The 21,700-nt window shown below is 42.8% G+C and overlaps 1 protein-coding gene across 1 annotated transcript in view; it reads right to left on the bottom strand.

Annotated features, from left to right (window-relative positions):
* Positions 1-6,965: 6,965 nt before the first annotated feature.
* BBOX1 (gamma-butyrobetaine hydroxylase 1) overlaps positions 6,966-21,700 on the bottom strand; it is a 448,234-nt gene continuing 433,499 nt past the window's right edge. Inside the window, exon 8 of the mRNA XM_069221961.1 lies at positions 6,966-7,734. Within this exon, the coding sequence (XP_069078062.1) occupies positions 7,571-7,734 (164 nt within the window). The 3' untranslated portion in view covers positions 6,966-7,570. The remainder of the gene's footprint in view (positions 7,735-21,700) is intronic.

The raw sequence follows: 21,700 nt of genomic DNA, 5'->3' as shown, positions 1-21,700 counted from the left end.
TTCCAGCCCTTTACTCTTTAATTAATTCAAACCGCAGCTCTGCGTTCAATATGAGAAAAACAAAAACTACAAGTACCAGAATGCAAACTAAACAATAGCTAGGATTGAATGTGCAACATGGAGGAGCTTGAGATCCCTGGCACTGGCATCTCTGGCAATTTATAAGATACTTTTGTCACATTCAGGCCTCCGCTAACATGGCTGGAATGATGGTCTGAGGTTATTTCCAAAGGTTTGATGTGGCTTAATGATTTGTTTGAACCAACTCTGTGCCTGCCATGAAATGGGTGTGATCTTAAACTGGCAGTAAAAAGATATTAGCTTGGCGGTAAAAACATATTAACTTGTATTAAACTAACTTAAAGAACTTGAAAGGGATGGCAAGTACCCTTCCCATTCCATTTCACTGGAGGGACTATTTTGTTTTTGCTGTGCCCCATGTGTCTCTTTGTTCTTTAGTACTTTCTTTTCCACTTGTTTGCTCCTCGCATTTCCCATGGTTTGCCTCTCTCCACTTCTCTTGATTCCTCTCTCCCCTTTCACGTCTCATTCATTTTCCATGAAGTTTCTTTCGATCTCCTGTCTTTTCTGTCCTTTCCCATGTCCCTTAACTCGCTCCCAGTACCTAATGAACGAACACACTTCTCGCTCATATGTCCCTCACCAGGTTGTCCCCTGAATCTCACTCTCCTGTATCACTTCCTAATTCCTGTCCTATATCCTGTCACTCTTCCTCCCCTGCCAGGCCTCTTTCTCTCACATCCCTCTCTCCTTCATCTCTCACGTACGTCATCTGCACGAGGAGTCAGGGGCACTTAGAGGGGCAGCACACTGGAAGCAGTGACCCCAAAAGGGCAGTATTGGGACAGAGTGCAGGGAGCATGAAGAAGGAGAGTGCTGAACCCACATATCCTGCTTGTGGGTTATGCTGCCGTGCTCCCCTACTCTGAGGTCAGGGTCAGGGGGTTAGAGGGTAGGCGCCAAATTCACAGCATCTTTAACCCTGTTACTCTTTTTGCCCCAAGTCCACCCCCTTCATTCCACTCCCCGTGGACCTACATGGAGGTAATCTATCTGGTGGTGCTGACCAGGTCATGTTCCTGTCCTGTTGCACCCAGGGGTGGATGAGGTAGGGGTGGACTTGGAGCATAACAGAGCATACAAGAGGGAGACAGAAGTTACCGCTAGTAAAGCTGTAAACCTGCTGACAGAGTTAGGGGAACCAAGTGGGGGGTTGGTTGACTGGCTTCACGCATCATCTTTGAGTTTCCTGCTGTTCTCTGTTAAGCCAGTATTTTCTCTTCCCGCTGTAGTTCCTTTGGTGTCTTGGCTGTCGCCCTCTGGCCGCTCCTATGGTGTGCTTTTGTTCTCTATTGCACTTTGTCCCCTCTGCCTTTCACCTTTATACTCTATTTCACTGTGTTTTCCTTACACACTGGATATTTGGTGATGCCATTTAAATGTGACATTGACATCATTTTAATAGAAGTTATATTGCAATTTGCAGAAATTGTGACAGAAGCTGATGCCAATCACAACGGATCACAACAAAAGAGGAGCCACTGTGCATTTTTCAATGGAATGTATTAGTCACTGTTGCACTCATAACTGCAAGTGCACACTGCTGGGCTACAAGTGTTGTAGGCATAGTTTGCAGCAGCCTCATGCTTCACAAGAAAGTGCACAAGGGGTGCTGGTACATGGGTGGAGGCGGTCGCAGACATGACTGGTGCAGGAGCATAGTTATGTTGATTCTCCACAGTAGTCGGTGTGGCAGCAAGGCTGGCATGGACCCCAATGCAAAGAAGTGGCTAGGCAGTAAAAAAGCAGAAATCCCCCCTAATGCCCTTATACCCCTCCCCCGCGGGACCAAGTCCAGCCCCACCACTCTCAAACCTCACCAGCCACCACTGGGTGTCATGGGACTTAGTATGTGGTGAGATACTGTGCATAAAAATAAAACAATAATTGGAATGCCCTGCAGTCCTTACGCAGTGAAATACGGTCCATGAGCTAAAACAATAATTGAAATGCCAGGCGGTCTTGAAAGTATCAACCCTTCCTCTACATGTGTAGCGCACAGGATAATCATTGACTCAGCTCTACACTTCAAAAATGCAGACTAGTATAGACATCCTCTGTTTATGCCACTGTAAAACATTTTAATCTAAATGTCAGGCCACACATTTCTTAAAGTTGAATCCATGCAGAAACTGCATCTTATCTTTAAATGGTTTTGTTAGTGTTCCACGATCAGCCACAAACTATTGCAGATGCTAAGTGAAGCCACTTCTGCTCGCACCATTTTTTCAATGTATATATATATTCACTTAAAAAAAACAAAGGTTACAGGGACGTTATAGTTAGGCTCACATTTTAAATGGACCAAACCATAGAAATTCATCTGTTATGGCTATAGTTATCTCAAGTAACTATAACACGTGCCCTAAGGCAATTATAACTCCCCTGCCAGGTAATTATAGATTGCTGCACTCGAAACTCACCACATAATGCTCTGCGAACCATTCCTTTTACAAAACATTTTTGCCCATAACTCACCTTGTTAGGGTCCTAGGACAATGGGACCACCATCAAAACATTCAGAACGGCGTGCTCTTTCTGTCTCTGGGTCCCTACACTAGGTTGGGCAGGTGAAATAATAAACTCTCTCTCCTTTGAGTGTCTTTTTAAGCTGTCTCGTGGCTGGAACGTTTGTTTTACAGATGGGAGTAGTTTGGGTTTCAAGGGCCTTGTTTGTAATATTATTGCAGTAGGCCTGTTAGACCTGAAAATGTGTAAGGCACTATGCCCTCTAGGAGCTGACTATATGGTTATATGACCATTTTTCTTCCAAATGCTATTTCTATTGTGGCGTTTTGTAGGGGCTGTTATGAGCTTCACAGTCTAATGCCAAGTGGATGAAGGAATGCACAAACACAAAGTTTATTTCTGATAAAGTGGTTTTAGGGTTTACATGATGATTGTGTACTTTATTGATCCCTCCTTATTGCCAGTATGACCATGATTCATGCCAACAAAACATCCTTATTACACTATGACTGTTTGAACACTCTTGATATCTTTGGGTGACATTTCTAGGAGGGCCATCAGAGGTTGCACAATGTCAGCTATGTTATGTTCCATCTGCCAATGTAATGTACTGCATGGCTAAATACTGATAAGGTCCTAAAGGCGAGGCCTATTGGCTATTCCAATACTTGTTCACTCATAGGAATATCGTAAGCGTCTGACTCCATGAACATTAGACATCTGCCGGTGGACAGAGACAGATACCTGACACTGTACATAGTGATGCCGTATCTTGAAGAAATAAGAGTTTCTTCGGGAATGTTTGTTTTTCTCCCAATCTGCCTTTGATAAACCCACTGTATGCTTTGTAGCTGAGATATTGCTTAACACCTTGGACTACGACTTGAAATAGAAAAGTGTCAGAGCACAGCGGGGCACACAACTTTTCAAAGCATGTCCTGTATTCACTCACACTTGTCCACAGCCAAACTTATGTCCACCTGAAAAGAAGCCAGAAGGCAGTGCCACAAGCCCAGCACTTCTCATTGGCTTGCTGTGGCTGATCGTCTGCTACCGCAGCTTAGTCGCAGTCAGCCACTATTTGCACATATTGCTACTGTAAGACCTGACATCCTGAACGTGGTCTCTGCTGTCTTTTTCGCCTCTGCATCCCATGTTTTGACTGTTGTATTGCTACATGCACTACGTGCATGTGGCAGCACTACGTGCAAGGTAAACAGTGGTGCAGAGTGTGGACCATTGGCCTCTGCTTTCATTGGCCTTCGCTTCCATTTTGGTTCACGACTCCATTTTGTCGAGTCTGGTTCGGTGCGTAAGGCACTGTTCTGTGTTTTTCCACAAGCTTCGGCAAGCTGAAGGGTGGGGTGTTTTTCTGCTCAATTTCGCTCCATCTGCCTGGTACGAAGGGCGCTATTCACATTCCACGAGCTATCAGTTAGAACAACAGGGGGGATGCGCCTGTACACAAGGAGGAATGCAAGCTTCACCTTGGAGTCCTCTCCTGGGAACTTGGCCCGTTCTGAGGAGACGTCTCGAAGGGTGAACAAGGTACCGCCGATTGCACAATTTGTAAAGGAGGGGGTCTTTTTCTAGAAAAGACTCCTGGGCGTTAGTAAATACTATAAAAGTTGGGGGCCTGGATGGGCTGGTTTAGGAACTCTCTTCTGGGTTGGACGCAACGCCAGGAGGACTGATTGTCCCGAACAGAGGCTCCCTGTGCTAGCTGATTTGGGTTCCCCAGCTTTGTGTACGGCGGAGGGATGCAGACGCTCTTTTCGGTGAAGCTTTTCAATTTATTAAGTGTATTGTGTGTGCGCGCGTAATATGTACTTATTCTTGCAGTCATTTTCATGCTATTGAGCATTGAAGTATATTGTGTGTGCGCGCGTAATATGCACTTATTCTTGCAGTCATTTTCATGCTATTGAGCATTGAGGTATATTGTGTGTGCTTGTATTATATGCACTTACTCTTGCAATTATTCACAGAGTGCTTATATCTTTATCATTATTCTCATGTTATTCTCCTGATGTATATATATATATATATATATTAGTGTGGTTTAGTTTTGCTGGCTGAGAACTTGCCCCTTAAATAAACGTGATTATTCTACTTACGAAGGTGTTTGAGAGTGATTGCTTTACATTGTGCCTTAAAATATCCTGAAGTGCATAGTTTTGATATTCTGAAGAGTAAAGCAGCACAACTGTGTGCTGGACTCTGTTTTTGCTACTCTGGGCACTTTACCACTGCTGACCAGTGCTAAAGTGCAAGTGCTCCTGTGTAAACTGTATGTGTAATTGGCTTATTCCTGATTAGCATAGTTGAAACCTGGCTCAGACCTGCCACTGCAGTGTCTGTGTGTGCAGTTTCAAACTGTCAATTCGACCTCACATGTGTACCCACTTGTCAGGCCTAAACCTTCCCTTTTCTACATGTAAGGCACCCCTAAGGTAGGCCCTAGGTAACCCCAGGGGCAGGGTGCAGTGTATGTTAAAGGTAGGACATGTAATGGTGTGTTTTACATGTCCTAACAGTGAAATACTGCCAAATTTGTTTTTCACTGTTGCAAGCCCTAGCTCTCTCGTAGGTTAACATGGGGGCTGCTTGTAAATAACTTTTAAATGCAGATTCGATTTGGGAGAAGATGGGCATTTGGAGTTTGGTGTCTCTGAACTCACAATTTAAAATTACATCTTTTGGTAAAGCTGGTTTTTAAATTGTTAGTTTGAAAATGCCACTTTTAGAAAGTGGGTATTTTTTCACTTAAACCATTCTGTGACTCTGCCTGTTTGTGGATTCCCTGTCTGGGTCAGACTGACAGTTGGGCTGTTTGTGAATCCCCTCTAGACAGTGAGAGAAAGGGAGCTGGGGAGTAGACTGCATATCCTGATGGTCCTTCGGAACTAGAGTGGAGGGAGGTGTGGTCACCTACACCTGAATGGGCTGTGCCTGCTTCTCACAATGCAGTCTCCAAACTCCTGGTGTGTGTCTGGGGCCTGGCCTGGGCATGGCAGGATCTTGTGGACAACACACATTTTCCTTTGAAGTAGGCCTACTTCAAAGGCAGAAATGGGTATAAGTATTGGACCCAAAATCCCTGAAATTCAGAATTTGCCAAGGATTCAAGAGGAACCTCTGACAAGTAGAAGAGCTGGGAAAAAATGCTTCCCCTGTCTGTGACTGTGCTTTGTTGGGCTATCCTGCAGTTGCTGCTTCTGCCTGTAAAAGGGGAAAAAGACTGGACTTTGTTGTGCATTCCTGCTTGAGAAGAATCTCCAAGGGCTTGAACAGAGCTTGCCTCCTGTTGCTGAAGTCTCTGGCACATCAAAGACTTCCTCTTCCAGGACCTGGACTCTCTGCTGAGACTCCTGCCCTGCCAAGTGGTGCCCCATCCAATCCCTGGGTCCTTGAAAGGGGAAGCTGGTGAAAAAGGACTAAAATCCACGCAAAGATCGCTGTGTGGGGAAATTTTCAATGCACCAGCCGCAAAGCGGCTGATAAATGATGTGCTGCCGTCCTCCTGGCTAAAATCGATGCTCCACCTGCATTGCGGCTGGAAGATCGACGCATCGCGGCTGGAAAAACTACACAAAACACCCGCTAGCGGCTGCTGATAACGACGCAAACGCCACACAGCACAGTTTCCTGACACTGTGCGCCCGGATTGCAACACAACATCGGTGGGTGTGAAAGATCGATGCAAAGACTGTCCGGACACGTGGTGCGCGTCCAGAAATCAACGCATCGCTCTCTTGCGAGGGAGAAAAACAACGCATTGCCGACCCCACTGGAGAGGGAAACTACGCACGGCCTAACTTGTGAGTAAGGAATCGTCTCATTGCTGACTTTTCTGAAGCATACTCGCCCTTGCGGCTTTATTTTTGACGCAAACCAGGGACTTTGTGTAACAACAGCATTCTCACTGTTTCCATGGATTAAGACTCTTATTCTTTCTAAAATTCATATCTTGACTTGTGTATGTTGGATTTTTGTCATTTTGGTCATTTGATTTAGATAATTTTACCTATTTTTCTAAACTGGTGTGGTGTCCATTTTGTAGTGTTTTCACTGTATTATTGTGTGTGGTGGAACAAATACTTTACTCATTGCTTCTGGGGTTAAGTCTTTCTGCTCGTGCCAAGCTACCAATGGGGTGAGCGGGGGGTAACTAGGTGTGTTTCTCCTTTACCCTGACTAGAGTGAGGGTCCCTGCTTGGAAAGAGTGCATACTGACTGCCAACCACAGACCCCATTTCTAACAGCTACAAACTCAATCATGGGCACTTATCAGGTCAGGCTTTTCCCACTACTGGTCTGCAAACACTATCTATATGCTTTAGTCTGAAGCAGAAATGTTGGCGATTTGCTACAAACAACAAATAAAATATCTGAAGTTAAAATCAACCAAGAGCTTGCCTTTTAAAAAAACAGATTTTAATAACGGGGTGCCATTTGATTGCATTTCAGTGTTTTTTTATACAAAATACATTTGTTAATTGATTAACACACAAATCACGTAATAAGGTATAACAGGGCAAGAACCATTATAAAATATAAATATATTTAATGAGCAACCAGTTTCAGGCAGATTTAACACTGGTGCAAAACTGCCTAAAAGCCTGGTACAATTTATATGGCCTGACCATCAGCTTCAAAGCGTGCGATTTCCAATAGAAACAGATTTGAAAAAAGTGTAAGGGACTTAATTTATATTTACATATTGACCTTATGTAGATTAAAATAAGAGAAACTAGAAGACCAGGCAAGTGAAATTCACATGTCCTCGAAAATCACTCATCATCATTAGATGATGCCTGAAAATGATGGTGCAGGCAGATAAGCTCTAAACAAATATTTCATTAGCAAATAAGTGCTTAGTCATTTCACGAAGCCATCAGTGACAACGGGGGTTAAACTTTATCACTTAATTTATCCGAGGACAGTACTAACTAAATAATTTATCAAAAGAAATGTTCATTTGTATGATTGATACTATCATAAAAAATACATGAACAAGTCATTTTTCTGCATCCTTGAGTGCCTGCTTCAAGCAGCGTATTCTGGACATGACCACGTCCCAGTCCAGGTAACAACCTTCGAGGTGCCGCTGAGTGTTGGTAGCCGGCTGGTAGCTGCGTCGCCCATGGAGGATTCGCCAGTTGTCAAATGTCACTATTTGTCCTACAACAAAAATCAGATGCGCACACGTCATCAATAAACTCTTGTGGGATATACACAAAATGACACAAAAGGTCATGTCATCAAAATGAGTAGGTATACGCAGCAGTTCAATACTTACAGAAGGTTTAGAAAATAACTTTTTTGATTCAACCTATTTAAGGGGTTTTATAAGTTAAGGATTCGTAGCTCAGAAACAAGAATGAAAGCGGAACAGTGTCTCTTTATTTGAGGGTTGTCATAATATTGCATTTCAATATAGACACGATAATATTACTTCTTTACTCCTTTCTGGAGTATGGACAAATGAGCAATAATAAATAAGGTGCTGCTCAAATTGGTTCTTGTTGGACTTTTTGCCTTACGCAGGGTCATCCCCAGTCTTTTTGCCTCCTTCCTCCTGGTTTTTCTGACCTCTTGCTGTTGGCTCTAGGACTCTGAGCACTTTATCACTGCTGACCAGTGCTAAAGTGCAGGTGCTCTCCCATCTAAAGTTGGTATGATTGGCTTATACCTAATTGACATATTTAATTTACCTATAAGTCCCTTGTAAAGTGGTATCTCTATACCCAGGGCCTGTAAATTAAATACTACTAGTGGGCCTGCAGCGCTGCTTGCGCCACCCACTGAAGTAGACTTTCAAACCGGTCTCAGGCCTGCTAGCGCAGGGCCTGTGTGCATAGTTTTCTGCCACAGGGACCTGGCATCTAAATTTACTTGCCAGGCCCAGAACTCCCCTTTTACTACATGTAAGTCACCCCTAAGGTACGCCGTAGCTAGCCCTATGGGCAGGGTGCCATGAATGTAGAAAGGCAGGACATGTGCCATATTGCATGGCCTGTCCTAGTAGTGACAAACAGCCTAACTTGGTGTCTCACTGCTGTGAGTGCTGCCTTCTCATAGGATTGCATTAGAAATTCCCTGCCTTATGTGAAAAGGGTATTGTCTGATTTATGAGGGGTAGCGTAGGCGTGTTTGGTATGGTTGTGATGGTAATAATAATAAATACTGCTTACTGGTGTGGGTGTGTTTTTTATTACTATCACAGAAATGCCACTTCTAGAAAGTGCGCATTTATCTGTGCTTATGACTCTGGTGTTTTGCAGCTTGACTCCAATCCACGTCTGGGCAGAGTGACAGTTGGGGCTTTGTGCATACTTTTCAGACAGCCTGTACACAGGGAGGGTGGAGGTGTCACAGAGGTGCATCTGCATACTGAATAGGCTTCCTGGGCTGAGAGAAGGGAGAGGCGGGGCACACCTGCATTTATAAAGACTGTGCCCTGGCCTCACACAATAGGGTCGTTAACCCCCCACTGATGTTTGGAGCCTGTGCTCAAAGGAGAGAGGGGGCACTCCCAGAACCAGTTGTAACTGGCTGGAACCTCCTCTCCCTACCATTGTAAAACACTGTAAGAAGTGACTATAAGTACAGGGGAATTTTCCCCACAATTTGGAGACTCTTGGAATCATCTTGGAACTGGACACCAAAGGCTGAAAGGACTCACCAGGAACCACCATGGACTGCTGCTGCTGTGCTGACCTGTGACCTGCCTGGACACTGTGAAGGACTTGCCACTTGCTGCCTTTCCCTTGTGCTGGCCTGTAGCTGGACCCTCCACCTGAGGACCTTGTCTTAAGATTCTGCTCCCCAGGGGCAGGGTGCTGTGGCCCCTGACCCCTGCATCCATTTCTTTACTAGGGGTGCTTCTCCGTGGTTGCGGCTGCCATAGCGCTGATTGCAGCGCTTATGGAGCCTTGGGAGCTCGTAGGCCCCTTGCTGCATTGTGCCCCTTTAAATAAGATCACCGCAGCGGCCCGGGAAGCTGGAAGAACATTCGCGCACCACATCGGGTGCAGGCGAGTGTCTGCTCGGGCCCCAGGAGGGGTCTGATCTTCTTGTGGCTTCACGGCAGGACCAGGGGAAGGCGCGGGGAGTGCCCCCTTCCCCCTGGCCTCTGCGTTAGGAGCAGGACGCTCCTTTTCTGCTGTTAGGTAAAACGGGCATTATTGTGGGCCCCCCCTGGGTGGAAGGGCCAGTGGAGGCCCGGGGGGGCCCCCAGAGATCACGGGTCCCGGGAGGGGCCTGTCATTAAACCGGAGGGGGTGCGTGGTGCCCCCCTCCTGCCCTAAGTTGTTTTTGCTGGCTTTAGCCCCCCTTGTGAGGGCCGATTGAGGCCCTGGGGGGCCCCCAGTAATCACAGTCCCTGGAGGGGCCTGTCTATAAAAGAGAGGAGGTGCATGTCGCCCTCCTCTGACCCCAGAGTATAAGGGAGGCCCCCGTTTTGCGCATAGGAGCGCCGGGGGCCCCATTGTTTGCCTTCTAGGCACTGGAGGTGCCTTGATCCAACCAGTTACTGTTTAAAGGACCAATATAGTTGCAATCCAAAGTTCTTTCTACAGACTTTTGTTTGATTCATATATTACCTACCTGCATTTGATGTTTTTACATATGTGTATGCAAATGTTCCTTTTATGGACATGCTTGCTAATATGTTTTTCTAACTTGCCATATGTTTTCTAATGTTCCTACTATGGGCGTTTTATGATATTCTTATGACAAGTGCTGTGATGTAATAACGTGTTTTCCTGACTACTGCTTATGTTGCAGAATACTGAGTAACCTGTGTGTTATGTGTGACTACTGCTAGGTTGCAGAGTAACTAATGTGTAACATTCTGACAACTGCTAAGGTAGCAGGATAGTACTGATATGTGATGTTTGGTCTGATAATTGCCTTGTGTACAATACAGTATATTTTCATATAATCTGGTGTTGTGTTTCCTTTGTGGTGGGGATATTGCGTCACGTGTGTTGTGTGTGTTGTGCAAACGCTTTACACATTGCCTCTGGGTTAAGCCTGACTGCTCGTGCCAAGCTACCAAGGGGGTGAGCAGGGGTTATCTTGGACGTGTAACTCCCTTGCCCTGACTAGAGTGGGTAGGTTCTGCCTGACTGAGGTGCATACCCCAGCCAACCAGAAACCCCATTTCTAACAGTTCTTATAACGTTTATTGGTGATGTATGTTTGTGTCTTGTCTTTGTCTTGTCCTGGGAGGGTGGAGAGTTTTAGGGCCAGATTTACAAGGCCCTAGCGCCTCCTTGCGACAGCTTCGCGTTTTTTTTTACGCTACTAGTGCTCAAGGAGGCAATTTTCACAGCGCCATATTTACAAAGTGCATTGCGCCACTTTGGGACCCCTTCTTCCACATTATGCCTGTGTCAGGCATAATGTATGCAACGGGGGGGGGCATTTCGAGATTAGGAGACCCGCAAAAATGGCACAGTGAAATCTACAAGATTTCACTGCGCCATTTTTGGCGTCATTTTCAACACCTCAGAGCGGGTGTTAAAATGACACACCCATTGAAATCAATGGGATTCCTTGCACTTTGCTACACTAGCGCCAACATTTTTTATGCTAGTGTAGCAAATCGCCACAATAGGATCAAAAATATTGATGCTATTTTTCAAGCAGCCGCCTGTGTGCGCCATCTTATAAATACGGTGCACACATGGGCCCAGATGTAAGAGGGTCTAGCGCCTCCTTGTGCCACAATAGCATAATTTTTTATGACGTTACTGTGGCCCAACGAGGCCAAATTTGCAGTGCCATATTTACAAAGTGGCGCAATGCATGCATTGCACTACTTTGCAACCCCTTGCGCCACATTATGCCTGCGCCACGCATAATGTATGCAAGGGGGTGTTAACCCGTTGGGGGGGGGGCGCAAAAAAGTCACAGTGGAATCTAAGAGATTCCAATGCCCCATTTTTAGTGGGTATTTTTAGTGCCTGCATAGAGCAGGCGTTAAAAGGAGGCATACCATTGTTTTCAATGGGCCCCTATGTACTCTGCAGGATTAGCGCCCACATTTTGAAGCTAATCCTGCACAGTACATCAATGGCCTCAACATTTTTATGTTATTGCCCCTACCATGCGCCGTGGTGAGCCGTATATTAAATACAGCTCATACAAGTTGGCGGTAGGGGGGTGCTAAGGGGAACAAGAAAAGTGGTGCTGAATTGGATGCAGCGCCACTTTTCTTAAATTCGGACCATGGTGTCGTTAGGTGGGGCAAGGGTTACACAAGAAAAGTAGAGCATCAGTACTGGCGAGCCACTTTCTTGTAAATCTGGCCCTAAGTTTGGGGGTGGGCAAGCTAAAACGTTTAAGCTATATAGAGGAATATCCGTCTTCCTGCACAAATCCTTACAAACAAGAGTAGAGGAGCCTCGTGTGTGTAAGGACTGGGGTTAGCAAAACCTGAACTCGAACTAATGAATATTACTGTGATACTATGATCTGTGGCATGTGTACAAAAAGTTGTATCTAATGTGTTTCTTACTGTACTTCTTGCAATCTAACATACTCTTGTTTATTACTCTGCTTATAAATGAAAAAAGCAAAGCCTATGTGAGCTTAGTGAAGTACACCACAATGAATGAAAACTAAATCTGATAAATCAAAATAAATATTTATTGGATTATCAAAACGATGAGGTGGAATAAAAGTGCATGGGGTCATCATATGAAGTACATACTTACTTAAACCAGAGGCCATGTCACATCGATTCCATAGATTGCACTGTTATTAATGAAACACAAATAACGGAGAGGTGCAATTTTGCAATAAATGACTGATACATAACATAAGAGACATTTCTCGCCATTCGGTCAGCACAGATAGCATTCAAAATATTGATGCGAAACTACAGCAGCTCCAAATTCCCCTGCCCAGGTTTAGGGCTCTTTACTCCACTTTGGCACCCTAAATACAAATGTTTTACCCATTTTGAGTGGAACAATCCACAGACAACGTTTGGGTAGAAAATTAAATTCAAAGATTTTGGAAATACAAACAAACATGACGATCTGTGGGGTGCAGATTTTGTAGTTATCCTGCCATGGAATACATTTACTCACTCATATGAACATGTGTACACTTAAACATTTATCATACTGGCCATGGGTCCCTGGCTCACTATGCCACTGGATTTAAGCATGCCTGGCTGATGAGGGGTGATACCCAGAAACCGGTCCCAGGATGATTATTTCAGGTCATTCACATAATTTTAGTAAAATCAAAAGGTCTTGGGTAACACAGACCTTTAAAAAAAGCCAGTCATTGTGCCTTTGGCTCTCAGTCTCTTGCCTTTGAGAAAGAAAGAAAAGAAGAAAGAAAGAAAGAAAGAAAGGAAGGAGGAACGTAGTAAAGAAAGAAAGAATGAATAAATAAATGAAAAGAGGAAAGACAGAAATAATGTAAGAAAGCAGGAAAGAAGACAGAAAGAAAGCAATAAAGAAAGACAGAAAAAGAAAAGAAAGCAGGAAGGGATGAAAGAATGGATGAAGTAAAGCAGGAAGGAATGAAAGATAGAATGGATGAAAGAAAGGAAGAAAGAAGGAAAGAAAGCATGAATGAAAGAAAGGTGGTAAGAAAGAGAGAAAAAGAATGAAAGAAAGGTAGAAAGAAAGGAAGAAAGAAAGAGAGAAAGAATTTTAAACAAGTGTTACAATTGCTGCAAACTAAACATGCATGAGAAAGGCTGGTGTTCTTCTTGGGCAAAAACAATGATTAAAGAACCATTGTTGAAATTGAGCCCAGAACAAATGTGTTCTGAAGAAGTGTCTGCTTATGAAGTCACATGTATAATTATGAATCTTTTGGTTTGTGTGCTGTATGCATAGTAAAATAAAATATAACAATGCAGAACAGTTTCACATAAAGGCAACCTATTATTCTGGGAAATATCAGCAGGCAAATAAACAAAGGAAATTCCAAAAGAATTCAATAAGCATTGGCAGGAGACAGGAACTTATAAAGATGAAATGCCGCCTGTTTTCTCCTCAGGCACAAAGGCAATGTTAACAGTATTACGACTTAAAAACAACAAAAACACTGGCACTGATGGGAACTACGTAGTCCATGGATGTGCTCATTCTGAGAAAGCAAAATGCAGTCACTCAAAGTGAAGTTAACCAATGGCTGAAGTAGGCTAACCCATTGCCCCGTTCTGTATCCTGTGGTGAATGGAAGCTGAATGACACAACAGACCAATGGCTGAAGAGAGGTGGTTGAAAGCCCCTTTAAGTACATTGTAAACATAATTTTAGTAAAATCAAAAGCTTTTGGCTAAACTCAGTCCTAAAAATGGCCCACATCTTGGCACTTTCAGGCTGGCCTACCTGAAGTCAGACTCCCCAAAAGACACTACTTGCCTGCGTGCTTCTGTGCCTCCAAATCTTTCTTCATATCTGATGCTTGACTCCAAGGGGCATATTTACTAATATTTCACACAATGCAGTGCAGCAAGTGAAGTTGCTGCACTGTGATGCATTAAAGGGTGAGAGAAGATAGGAGGCTGACTTTCAAACATATGGAAAAGGTCTGATCTCTCCTAGCCGCTGGGGCACTTGTGGCTGACGAGCACCAATTCAGGCACCAGTACATCATGTTGCAAACTTGTCTGCACTGGGGTGAAGATACTTCTTGTACAGGAAGGGATACCTTCTGGCACAAAAAAATATAATTTGAAGCTATTTGGTCTTTGTATGTGTGCTGCAGAATGCAGAAAAGAGGAAAAGACGAGGAGAAAGCACAAGTTACACAACAGGTGTTGATCAGAGTAAGGAAATTTGGAAGGCATTGAGGACAGCACCTAAATGGAGTCTCTCCCATCAGCCATGCATATTCTGACTGCATGTGAAGGAGTATGCCCAAGAAGGATGTAGATGCCCCGAAGTGAACTGACTCCCAACGCAGGAATTTGGTTTGAGTACGTTAAGTTTGGAAAACACAATCAAAATACTATACCCTTAGTAAAAGAAAGACGGAAAGGGAAGAGTTCGGGATAGACCAAGCAGAAGAATACCTGAGCGAGAGGAAACAGGTCTGAACCCGACGGCGGAGAGAAAACAATCTAACAAAGGACTCAATGCCCATGCGTAGCATCACCGAGAGGAGGAGTCCCTTAATCTTTTGACTCGAAAAGATTATTCAAACAAACAACTTGCAACACTCAGTACCCAACACTAGATGGTGGACTTATTCAAAGAATGTGTATCTACAGCCACACATGCGATCAAACAGATATTTCTCTGTGTTATGCCAGCCTCAGGTAGGTGAACTATTTTGGAGCAAACCCATGTTTACCAGTGTTTTTAAATTAAATATGGGTTTGCGTCAAAATGCATGGGTGGATCCATGAGAATATCCAAGTAACAACCATGTAACGCCTACCTGAAGCAAAGTAAAGCATGCTAGTGCAAATAGGGATTTGCATGGCTCTATAAATCCCACAATAGGCTTTGAATTGGGCTGAGGCAAAAAAGTGACACAGCCTGATGCAACATCTTAGTAAATCTGGCCCTAAATGCTTCTGAAGCAGTGGTGTAATACAGTCCACATACCAGTGAGCTCTGAGGGAGACTGGATGCATCACACTGGAGAGTGGTTGGCTCATATCTGGGAACTGTTAGCAATGGAGAAACACAACTTATTTCAGAGAAACACAAATGTAATGCTTTTGAAACTGAGCAGCAGGTTCTATATAATTCTGGTGCCCTCTCGATGTGAAGGTTTTCATGGCACTATTGTCCAAATTGTTCCAGCTGCCTTGAAGGGCCATTAAGTGCATAATCTTTCTGAGGGGAAACCTGGGTCCACCTTCTCCTGGTTTACTGCATAGACAACACTGTTACTAAGTGATTTATTTGGGGGCACCTGTGGACGTTGGGGTGAGCAGGGTTTTTTAACAAGGTGTTTGCTTTTAAAGGCAGGATGTCCTCACCAGCCAGTTTAGCACTAGGGTTTCACGTTTGTTGTCACGCAACAATGAGGGTATGCTATGTATTTTGATGTGTTTGTAGTTGTTTTTGTTAAAAGGAGAAGCCTTTCCTTAGCTGGCAAATGCAGTAAAAGAAATTTGACCTTAACATTAAGAAGATTACATTTTTAAGGTCTTAAACAGATACATATACACTTCTGAAAGGCATCACACATATGCATTCATTTATCTGGTAAGTCTAGGAAAGAAATCAGTAACTTCCAGGTCATATTACAAAGAAAGTCTGTTATCATTAGATGTTCCAAAACCCCTAAAGGGGAAAGGCTTAAAATTATGCAATAAAAAAACGTATAAGACTAAAACATTCAATACTTAAAGAAACAAAAATCTAAAAATCAATACAGTAAAGTTCCTCTATTAAAACAATACTACAAAGTGTTTCTGCCCATAAAGCTTTCAGTATTAAAGAACACAAACCCTAAAGGTAATGAATCTCTTTATCTAACAAACTCACCAAAGCAAACATTTCTTGAAACATTTAGATTTGAAAATACACAGAAGTAATACACAAAAACTCCTCCCACCCACTTCCAGTGGTACAACAGCCACGCCTCCCTCACCTACAGCAAAGAAAAATACAAAAGAAGGAGGAAGTTTCCGGTTTTCTTACAACCAAAAGAAGTCCGGTCCCATGCCAAGAAACTTACTAGAATTGCCTGAATCGTATATAAAATTAGCAGTCAGGCCCGAACACTAGGAAGAATTTCAAGCTGCCAAATGGATGCATTTTGTTTATGTGCATAACATACATTGTCAAAATGCCAATGGAAGTTTATGCATTACTTTTTCAAACGTTCAACTGCATCTACTCTCATGTCCTTTCTACCACATAACAAAACACAATTATACCATATATTGTGTGCCATAGAATATACTTTTTTATAAGAGTGGAACAAGTGATCATGTGAATTGACCACACTTTCCGAGTTTTATTTAATTAATTGAATGGTGAAATAATTAATAAGCATGTTAGTTGTTTTTTCCTCAATTCAAATTTAAGAACAATGTATACTATCTTTCTAGTAGCAGTGCTTACCTTAACAATTATGGACACTTCATTCCACTTCATTCCCTCAGTCTAAACAATGCTTTAAAACTGGTTACCACCTTTATGAAAGGTGTTGTCCAATTATTGTAGATCCAGGATGTCATCGTTCATAGCATGGGGACACATGTGATACATTTTGGGTGTCTTTGTTACAAATGCTGGTGTAGCAGCCATAAAATTCCCAGTGATCACCCCAGTCTGTGAAAGAAACTAAGCAATTACACCAAACTAATCCACATTCTATGCTGTTTTCCTAAAAAAATATGCACATTATTAAACTGGGTGGAATGTGATACTGCAACTCTGTTCTTATGGCTTAGGTACTAGGATACTTAATCTGATGCTATCTGCTCTATGGTTTCTTTTTTTATAAATCATCAATCATTTTTTGAGTCATAAGGTTTATGCACATCCTTGGATTTTTAGCTAACATGTATACTATGTACTGTCAAATGTTTTACCGATGTTAACTGTTCTCTGTTACCACTGTATCCAGTGGATGATTTTGTGTAGATCTCTAATTGCCTTTGGCACTTCTCTGCTTCAGTCTGAAATGCCCACAACTTTTTGTATGGCCTCTTCATCTCACTACTGTGCTGAATCGGAAGGCAATCTGACTAGGTTTTCTGCATCAGTGGAAGATCCAATTCTACTTTTTCAACTATATCCTCTGCCCCTGTTTGTTGTCCTCCTCACATTGTTCTTTTGTCCTTTCTCACCTGATAGTGACGCTCATCAGTCCTAAATCTAAGGTTGAAGTGCTACAGGATTTTAACATTTGTCTTTTTTCAGATAAAGCTATTGACTGAATTCTTTGTCCTAAACCAAGAATGGATTACAGTTATTTGTATATTCCTTTGTGCGTTGCTTTTAAATCTCCAAACACAAATAAATAAAAAGGATTGGCTTATGGGAGACTCATTATAAACTGAAGGTCAGGATGAGTGAAGAAGAATTTCTGGGAATAGCTAATTTCTTCTCATACAGTTCTTAACACACTTATGATAAGACTGTTAGACCTGTGAGTCATAGGGTGATCTTCCCCCCAGTGGTTTGCCTTCCTCCTCGATTTTCCTGACCTAATGTTTTCTGTTTTTAGGACTCTGCACACATAACCTCTGCTAAATAATGCTGAAGTGCTTGAGCTGTATCTGAAGCATGGTAATATTGTTTTATCTCCATCTGCCCTATTTAATTTATCTATAAGCCGCTAGTAAAGTGCACTACATGTGCCCAGGGCCTGTAAATTGAATGCTACCAGTGCATCTGCAACACTGATTGTGTCACCCACTTAGTTAGCCCTTTAAACATGCCTTAGGCCTGCAGTTGTAAACTGCCATTGAGAACTGGAGAAATCTACTTTTTGTCAGGCCCAAACCTTCTTTCTTTAATCCAAATAAATTGCTCTAGGTAGGCACTGGACCGCCCAGAGGGGAGGATGCAATGCATTTAAAAAGGTAGGACATGTTGGTTTTACATGTTCTGGTAGTAAAAAAAAAAAAGATTCACTACTGCAAGGCCTATATCTTATATAGGATAACATTGGGATTGCCTTATTACATTTTCTAAGTGTTATTTCTACATGGGAAGAGATAATTCCTTCAATTCTGGTGTCTTTGGAATCACAATTTAAATCGTAACTTATGGTGAACTCGGATTTTAAATTGCAATTCTGAAAAAGGTCACTCTTAGAGACGTAATATTTGGTGCCTGCAGCCTGTCTGTGGTCACATGACTAGGTATAGTTGGAAGTTAGGCTTTGAGTATTTCTCCTAGACAGCCACACACAATTGGAGCTTAGGTGTGACCTGATGGGCCATCTGGGGCAGGATGGGAGAGAGGAGCTGGGCACAGCCTCACTTACACCTGAATAGATTGTGTCCTGTCCACACACAAAGACCTTAACTAACCCTGTATAGTCACTCCAGCCAGCTTGTAGCCAGGGCAGGGGAGGCAGGGAATTCCTTGCACTTCAAAGCAATGCCTAGAGGCTTCTCCCCCTTTTCTGAACCAGGGAACCATGGTATATAAACTAGACCTCAGACTCCACCACTTCAGTACACTTCTGGATATTCTGCCAGAAAGATAGACTGCTGTACTGCTAAAGAGCTGCCATTCTACTGGATTCCTGATTTACTGTGCTGACCTGCTGCTTGCTGCAATCTTATTTGGGTAGGAAGGATTGGACCTACATCTCTGGAACCTAGAATCCAAGGGTGACCCCCAAGGACTAGTTGGCTGGCCCCCTGATCTGAAGTCTCAGGGACATAACACACATCCAACCACCCTGCTTCTGCACCTGGGCTCTGCCTTCTGGTATATCAGGTGGTGCCACCCCAGTCCTGGACCCATGGAACTGGGCCTAAGGTTCTTGTGAGTGGAACCAATGCATCCCCTCTGCTGAGCGATGCATATCCGAGCAGAACTGATGCTTTGAATCAGCTCAGTGGGATATTCTTGAGCAGAACCAGCACATTGCCACTGCTGCATGGATTGGACCAGTCACAAAAGATTCACCAATGCGACATCATGCATCTTTGGGCCGACAAATTGTCTTTGAAACAGCCACTGCGCAGTGCTTCCAAGGAGTATGTCCTTACATCTCTCATCGACGGCAGACTCAATGATGACACCAAATGTCCGCATCACAGCTTCATCGCTCTTTGCAATCGATGCATCATCTCGACTGCGCGACACATCCCCTACACAGGCCTTCACATTGCAATCCCCATCGAAAGGATCTTCGAGGTCAATGCAACAGGACTTTGCACCACAGCCTCACCGCATCTGAGAACTAACGGACTGCCTCAGCTGTGCGATGCAACTTTGATGTGAATCCAAGCAACCCGGACTTAAGGTACTTTGTTCAGCAGGATTAACTGGGTACCTAGAGGCAGCTCGTGCTCCATTGGGGTCAGCCTGGATTTGTGACTTTGCCAGTCTGGTGCAACCAGATGTCCTCAATATAACTTTGTGCTTCTTGGTGCTATTTTACTTAAAACTTTAAAATTCTATATCTCGGGTTCTAGAAACTGAATTTTTGCAGTTTTAGAGCCTGATTTAGAGTTTGGAGGATGGGTTACTCCATTTCAACAGATATTCCATCCGTGGTATTAGGCTGTCCTTCAGATATAATGGAATAGTAATACAGTGGACGTTATATCCGTCACGTTTATGGCGGAGTAACCCGCCCGCCAAACTCTTAATCAGGCCCTTAGTCTTGTGCTCTGTTTTCCTAGCTCCAGTCTCATTTTATGGTATGTTTTCACTGTGTTACTGTTTAAAGTGTTACACAAATACTATAGATATAGACTCTAAGTTCAGGCTGACTGCTTTGTGCCAAGCTAATAGGGGGTTAAGCACAGGCTCATTTGGGGTTTTCTTGTGTCTTTTCCTGACAAAGCGTATCCTTGCTGCTTCACAACCCAGTCAACCAACAACACAATTTCTAACAGGCTGATATTTACAAAATATAGACTACACAATGGAAGTCACCCCATTGAACTGATGCTTACTGCATAAATCACGTACAGCTGCAGTTGATAAGAGAGGTATCTGTGTGAACCATTCAAGTGATCTTATGTTGGAGAATCACATGGAGTTAATAAATCCCACTCAACATATATAGGACAGCGGAAACTTCTGGAAGACTAGATTACATACACACGATTCCATTGCTGATTCTCTGCATTTTCATCAGGTCAAACATAACTCTGAAAAGTACTCAAACAAAAAGTGAAGATGCAATATACACCTTCATCTTATTTTCTCCCACTATTGCATAGCTAAGGTGTAGCAAATCTCTTCCTTCAAATTCTGATCGTAGAATACAGATTCACTAGAATTCTGCAAGCCCTCTTTTATGTTTTACATGGCTTTTAAATGCCAAGTGTATCCGAGTTGTGTTATCTTTATAAGAAGCACCTCAGGGATCTCCTCTTTTTGGTGCGCATTAGGCTTACCTTTTGCTTCTAATTTCTAGAACTCAAAAATGACAACATATTTACTAACTCATCAAGTTATTAACTCATTGAGCCAGTTTCATCACTGATAAATACATAGCCTTTCTTATTTGCAATAACTTTTCCTTTCACATTGAGTTATCAATTGCACTGTATGAGAGGATACCTCATATTCCTTCTTCACCCTACTCTCCTGTTAACTCTATTTTGTAGTTGGAGTTCTAGGTTAAAATCTTTTTCTATGGGTCTGACTTCTTTTTTGGTAGTTTCTTTTTCACTGACGCTTACCAAATCAGGGAGTGAGGGCCCCATGTGTTTATCCCATGACTTTTTGCACTCTTAGCATTTGTCACTTTGATGACTCAGCACTCGGCGAACACATTATGCATGTTTTGTTCTTTTATCTTTTTTATGTTGAATTAAGGCCATACATTTACTGAACTAAGTAGGTTTACATTAATGCCATCCAGGGTGCATTGTTCTCACAGCAATGTAAGACTCAAAGAAAGTTATGCTTTGCAAAAAATCCCTTTGAGAGAGTAAGACAATAGTTCAACATATTTAAAAGATAAATGGTTGTGTATGTTTTTTTAAAAGTACTTGCAATGGAATTCTGCATCTGCTGAACAAAAGACTATTTTGAAGCTTGATTTTTAAAAAAAATGACTTTATGTGATTTCCAGTTCTAGATGATTAGTTCACTAATGTAATTCCCACTATATTAACTATTTTATCTATGCAAATTATTTAAAATATACTTGTAAAGTAAACGTATATGAATGATATACTGAAAATGATTACACATGAACATCAATATTTTTAAATAAACAGCAAAGGAAGGGACAACATTTGTCACAGTTGCGGAAATAATTAAAGGAGCCAGCTGTACTTGTGGGGCCCTATTCTGTCATGAGTGCATAATGACTTTAGCCATTCACAAATGTTGAATTGTAAATTGATTTAACCACTCAGGGGCTTTGGAGGAGTAAATCTCCTCCTGTGGGATGAGAGTGAACGTCCCACAATTGGTAAGTCTTTGAAGTATGAGATCACCCAAAGCATGTGCATTTTTTAGCATATACAAAGTCACCTCTGAGTCCGTCCTACTCT

The sequence above is a fragment of the Pleurodeles waltl genome, chromosome 3_1 (assembly GCF_031143425.1).
Source record: "Pleurodeles waltl isolate 20211129_DDA chromosome 3_1, aPleWal1.hap1.20221129, whole genome shotgun sequence".
Lineage (NCBI taxonomy): Eukaryota > Metazoa > Chordata > Amphibia > Caudata > Salamandridae > Pleurodeles > Pleurodeles waltl.
Note: the sequence above shows the minus strand (reverse complement) of the source record. Positions and strands in the feature narration are given on the sequence as shown.